Source organism: Pundamilia nyererei, unplaced genomic scaffold, assembly GCF_000239375.1.
Source record: "Pundamilia nyererei isolate P.nyererei 1_Seehausen unplaced genomic scaffold, PunNye1.0 scaffold00022, whole genome shotgun sequence".
Lineage (NCBI taxonomy): Eukaryota > Metazoa > Chordata > Actinopteri > Cichliformes > Cichlidae > Pundamilia > Pundamilia nyererei.
Window position 1 is genome coordinate 2,943,971 of NW_005187423.1, and position 5,642 is coordinate 2,949,612.

Genomic DNA, 5,642 nt, shown 5'->3' on the forward strand with positions numbered 1-5,642 from the left:
ACACACACACACACACACACACACACGTGTATCTATACAGATACACACAAGTCAATACTGTAATCAATTTGAAGTTCTTTTATTTGAAGTCATATGTACATTTATTGCATGTCTTGTATGAAACAGAGTACAGATCCCAGGCACAATATCCCCAATAATAAAATACCACAGCTCACAATAAGCTGCAAGTAAAAACTTAAAGTATGATAAATAAAAATTAAACAAATATGTATTTCCAACAGATGAATGCCTTCTGTCTGTTTATTAGAAGATTAATCTGAAGTCGTTTGTATAATATTGAATCATATCCTGCCAAAATTCTTTCATTTGAGACAGAAATATATTTGCACCAGTGAGTAATAGCCACCCCGAGTTTTGACATTTGTAGGATTAACAGGAGATTACAATGTTTTCAAATCACAAAAATAAATAAAGAAAAATCATAGATGAGGACTAACCAAAACTTTTAGATTTAAAGAAAATCAAATGAAGAATCAGAGCCAGTTTTGATGTGTGTTGCTAGATCATTTCAGTGCTCCTCCTTTGCTATACATAGTGAGAAGATTCAGCGTCCTGTGGGATGAGCCCAGAACTCCCTTAGCACCAGTTCATCTGGATTTCCTGCAGCATTTTTATGCCTCTCTCTCTCTTTCAGAAGACCAGTCTACTAATAGTATTGAAGCCTCCGCCTCCTCCTCCTCCTCCTCCAGATGGACCGCAGCTCCCCGGTGGGTTATTGTCATCTGAACCGTTGGGCCTGAATGAGCAGGAGGATGATGGGGCCTGAAGAGCCTGGGTCCGAGCGCTGAGCTCCTGCTCCTAACGACAGCAAGCAGGGGAGAGAAGTGTTATTTCCAAGCGAGATTATATTTAAGCTTAAACAGCACTCAACTTTGCTGTGACAAAGAAGCAACGCTAGTTTGCGTGTGCTTGAAAGTCCATCAGAGCTTTCGCTGCATGTAATTATAGCACCCCCTAGAGGAGATTTACTGCAGTTGTAATGAAAAAAAAAAGTGTGGTGGAATGTCAACTCGATGGAGCACAGTTCAATGACTCGTGAAATTACTCTTCACATCTTGTAACAGGACAGTTCAGATGTGCAGTCCAAATAAAAAACTCCTACACACTACATCTCCAAGTTATCTGTAAAAGCACGGCCTGCTTTCCCTTCACCTCTTTCCACCTCGGTGACTCTCTGACTTTTATAACCTCGATTCTTAGAAGTGTTAGTGTTAATGAGGCTTTAAGTCATGTTTGTGTAAAACAGGCAAAATAAGCACAAGTTCTATCCAAATACCCTCAGAGTTCTTAAACCACAGATTTAATACGAGCTAATCGCTTCAAACTTGAATTTATAGGCAGTGACAGTTTTAAAGGGTAACTGAACACCAGTATATGGAAGTGCATTTCATGTGTTCAACCCAACGTACCTGTAAATAGAGCTTGTTGTCTTTGATAATAGCATCCAGTAGTTCTTTCTGCAGAGGAGGCTCTGCACTCAGTCTCATTCCATTTGCCATTAGTCCCCCATTTAAGCTTTGCCCTGGTAGCTCCTGTTTCCTGTACATGAGCACATAAGCGGTGTCCTTGGGGAAGCGATTAGTAATGTTTTGCACTGATTGGAAAGATGTGAACGTTACTCTGCTATCATTGAAGAGCAGCCAATCTTTTGCCTCCTGGCTACTATTAGGCAGCGTTTCGCTTTGTCCACGTGGAAGCGAGGGAGCTGAGCAGGTGTAGAGGTTGGACTCGGCCTGGGCGTTCCCTAAATCCTCTTTGATGCTGTACTGGTTGTCTGGATGCTGTGCCCCATCTGTTCCATTAATATTACAACCATAAGAGTAATAGTGGCCGCTCTCTGACGATATACCAGAATGTATTACGACCGAGCTGAGGACATAGGGGACCGACTGAATCGCCCTGCTCATCTCCTCTGCTCCATCTATCCTTGCCTTCTCCTCTTCCTCATCGTGTTGCGATGATTTGAGTTTCTTGGCCAGATTCTCGCTGCTCTCAGGAGAATCCACTTGCAAAGGAGACGAGGTAGAAGAAGAACACTGTGTAGGTACGGAAGGGTCATGTACAGGAAGTCTGATCAGCGGTGGGATGGTGACATTATCAAGAATCTTCCTACGGACATGGCATTTGGCGTCATATGAAAATCGCAGCAGAGTGAGAATCAAGTATTCAGGGGCAGACACCACTTTAATGGTCTTCTCTGCCCGCTGGAGGGAGCTACACTTCTCGCAGAAATAGGCGTTGTCTCCGTCAAGGATTTCCGGAGCCAGAAAATAATTCACCAGGTCAGGCACGGAGAGAGGAGGCTCATTTGTTACTGGCACAAAATGGGCATTGCTAGCTGGAGCTTTGGCCGAGCTTGGCTCAGGAGCTTCGCTGCCACCATTGACAGATCCCTGACAGAGAGCTTTGGGCTCTTCTGATTGCCTCTGTGTTTGAGGGCCATCCTGTAAAGTGGTACCTGGACAAAAGGCCAAAGAGAGGTCTGTAAACGGTTCTTCTTTCTCAGAGATGCAGTTGCACAGCATACAGCAAATGCTCGTGATTAGCTTCCCTCCAAACATCTTTTCTATCAAAGTCCTTGTGTCATCTCCAGGTTTGGCCTCTGCTAGAGGCAAAATGGTCTGTTCATTGTCTTCCTGAGCACACGTTGTTGCAGGGTCTTTGGAGCTCGTGTCAGCTGGGGAGGCAGCTTTTGGTTCAGCTGAATCCAGTGCCTGAAGGGTTTTCTCCTCCTCGTGTAACCTTGGGATCAGAAAACACTCAGCTTTTTATTGAAAAAAAATCAAACAAATTAGTGCAACGGCTATGTCTTTGTTTAAACACAGTTTACAAACAGTATTCATACGCAGTTAGCACTCACAATGCTTTATATTCATTAACATTTATTCCATTCCGCTTTCAGTAATGCAAATGATGGACAAGCTATTAATTTAAAATACCTGTCTAAAAGAAATCTGAGGTACTCTGAACAGTCCTGCTGAGAACCCACGTTGAACCAGGGGGGGCGGGACGCTTCCAAGAAGTTTCTGGGAGCATAGGCCGCCCTCTGTAGGACAGATAAACACAAATGAATGAAACACGCTAATATCTGCTGCTGTAGTTCTCCACTAACAATGCTTGTAATTGCTACTTAACAGGGCAACACTAACCTGAGTGTGTGCGAGGAAAGCAAAGAGAAGCTGAAGCTTTTTCATTAGTGTGTTGGAACCGTTTAGATGCAATGATAAAACATGCCTCCTGAAACTGAAGAAAGAGAAAGAAAAGTTGGTTTCATATTTCATTTCACAACAAGAACACCTGCTTTTACAGATTTTATGTCTAAAAGACTCACTCTGTGGCCATAAAAAGGGTCTGGATGATGCTGTTCATGTAGCAGGTGTTCCCCAAGTTGACTAAGCCTGTTTTGCCCGTCTCAGACTTAGCTTGCCTCAGCAGACCAGAGGCAAACGAGTTGGACTGAGACGTCCAGGCACTTTGATTCAACACCAGTTTGATCTTCTCTTCTGCAGATTTTGGTAGATCCTGAAAAGAAAAGAGACGTTTTTAAACACAGTAAAAATGCAAAGTAAAAGTAACAGAAAGTCTAACTGAAGCTCCTCATTGCATATCATGTTTCATTTATAATGATCCAAATAAATAAAACATGGACCTGATGTGTTTTGTTATCGTTGAAATATCCAACTACAGAAAGAAGTGTTCTCCCCACTTGGTTACCTTGATGGCCTCCAGTATGTTGTCATAAAGGTCAGGGAAGCCAGAGTACTGGTACATCATGCAGTGTATGAGCTCAGTGAACTGCAGCAGGAACGCTTTGCTAGTGGGAAGCCCATCTGTCCTTAAGGACTGAACTAGATCTACTACATGTGGAACAACCTAAGAGAGAGAAGGGAATAAAGAGAAGAGAAAAATGTTGACTACACCGTAGCACTGAAAACAGCAGAAGGTACAGCTAACATTAATCATAAATATCTGTGGTGCGGTGAGCCACAGGGTGGTTGCACAGCAGAAACCCCACAGAGGTCTCATTTGCAGAGTATTTTTGAGCCTATTCATGTTTTTAGATTCTAATGAAATTGGCCAATTCAAGGGCTATTGCTCTGCATTTAAGTGCTTCACACATCATTAGTGAGAGTGTGGTGCCAAGCCCAGAGTTCTGGGAAAAGACGTCTATGCAGCTTTGAAGTAATTTAAGCCAGAAGAGACGAAAATGAGAAAACCAATAAAGTGGCCATACGAGAGGGAAATGGGCTGTGAGGACACAAGAGACCCCCTTACCAAATGGAAGGCCTCAGGAGAGTGCTGGAAACTCAGCAGCATGTGAGAGAGCACGGCCAGCGCCCCCTGACGCACAATGGGGTACCACAGACGACTGAATACCTATGGGTGGAGTTAAAAAAAAAAAAAAATCATCTGTTGCGAACATGTTTATTTATAGAGGTGCTTCAATAAAAAGCACACAATTTCCATCTATTAGAAACTCATTGAAGAGTTCTCATTACAAACCAGTTCAATTTTAAGCAGAGTGACATCTATGAGGATAGTGAACTTCTGAACAGCAGCCAGGCCTTTCAGCAGAGCGATGACCCAGGTATCTACATGTTGGGCAAGAGGCCAAGATAACCAGTCAATCATCCTAGATGGACAGAAAAAGGATATGTTAACAGCAAATGACTGGAACAAACCCACCCACTCTTATTAAATAGATCCACAGATTTTCAGTTAAGATAATGTTCAAGCCATTTATACATGCATCCTAAAAACTGTACTTCTCCAGTTGTACAGTACTGTTTATAGTAACCATTGTCCATATGTAAATATGTAAGAAAAATTGTGTATGTTTCTGTTCTGTGTCCTGTGTACTGTTTGTTTGTATGTGTCTTTCTGGCTGCTGTTACAACCAAATTTCCCCTTGTGGGACAATTAAAGGATTATTCTATTCTTGTATTTAAATACTGTGGCACTTCTTTTGAACTCAAATAGCTCAGTGTGCAATTTCACCTGCAGAGTGCTTTAGTCATGTTTGCGTCTCTGACGTTCTGGTCTGTGGTGAGGCTCTTGATAAGCACTGTGATCATCTGGACAGGGATATGCTGGACCAGGCTGGCCAGTGCAATGGCTGGGTCAAAGGAAGGGTCTGCGATAATCAAATACATAATGTTAGTTTTTCTTTGTGTTCCAGCGGACACGTGTTGGGATACAAATCACACTTACAGTCTGTAAGAGAAAATAGAAAAAGAAACAAACACTAAGGTTGAACAATATGAAAGTAGAGGTTTGTCATCATGAAAACACGATCACAATCATCTATGGTGCTTTATGCATCCTCTATGAAGAGGGGGGATGCTCTGCGGATATTAGGAAAGCATTCCAGGGGCACTGTTCGCCTGAACAATATCAATAAAATGGAGGCCGAGGGACCTTTCAATCCAAAGCGGATCTGCTCACAGAGCTCAAACACATACTGTCCATATAATATTTGAAACAATTTCCTGCTTCAAACCCAGAACATCAATAACATTTACCATCAGCTACTGCAACTTTGACTTCAGCTGAAACTCTCTCAACTATTAGAAGAGTGAAACTGCCCAAGAAAAAAAAAAACACTGTGTGTGTGTGTATAT

At 42.4% G+C, this 5,642-nt stretch overlaps 1 protein-coding gene across 1 annotated transcript in view; it reads right to left on the minus strand.

Moving 5' to 3' along the window:
- Positions 1 to 79: 79 nt before the first annotated feature.
- usp38 (ubiquitin specific peptidase 38) overlaps positions 80 to 5,642 on the minus strand; it is a 9,836-nt gene continuing 4,273 nt past the window's right edge. Inside the window, exons 3-11 of the mRNA XM_005726932.2 lie at positions 5,020 to 5,155; positions 4,525 to 4,654; positions 4,297 to 4,398; positions 3,736 to 3,894; positions 3,353 to 3,543; positions 3,171 to 3,264; positions 2,961 to 3,067; positions 1,431 to 2,763; positions 80 to 819 (exon numbers count right to left, since the gene is read on the minus strand). Of these exons, the coding sequence (XP_005726989.1) occupies positions 652 to 819; positions 1,431 to 2,763; positions 2,961 to 3,067; positions 3,171 to 3,264; positions 3,353 to 3,543; positions 3,736 to 3,894; positions 4,297 to 4,398; positions 4,525 to 4,654; positions 5,020 to 5,155 (2,420 nt within the window). The 3' untranslated portion in view covers positions 80 to 651. The remainder of the gene's footprint in view (positions 820 to 1,430; positions 2,764 to 2,960; positions 3,068 to 3,170; positions 3,265 to 3,352; positions 3,544 to 3,735; positions 3,895 to 4,296; positions 4,399 to 4,524; positions 4,655 to 5,019; positions 5,156 to 5,642) is intronic.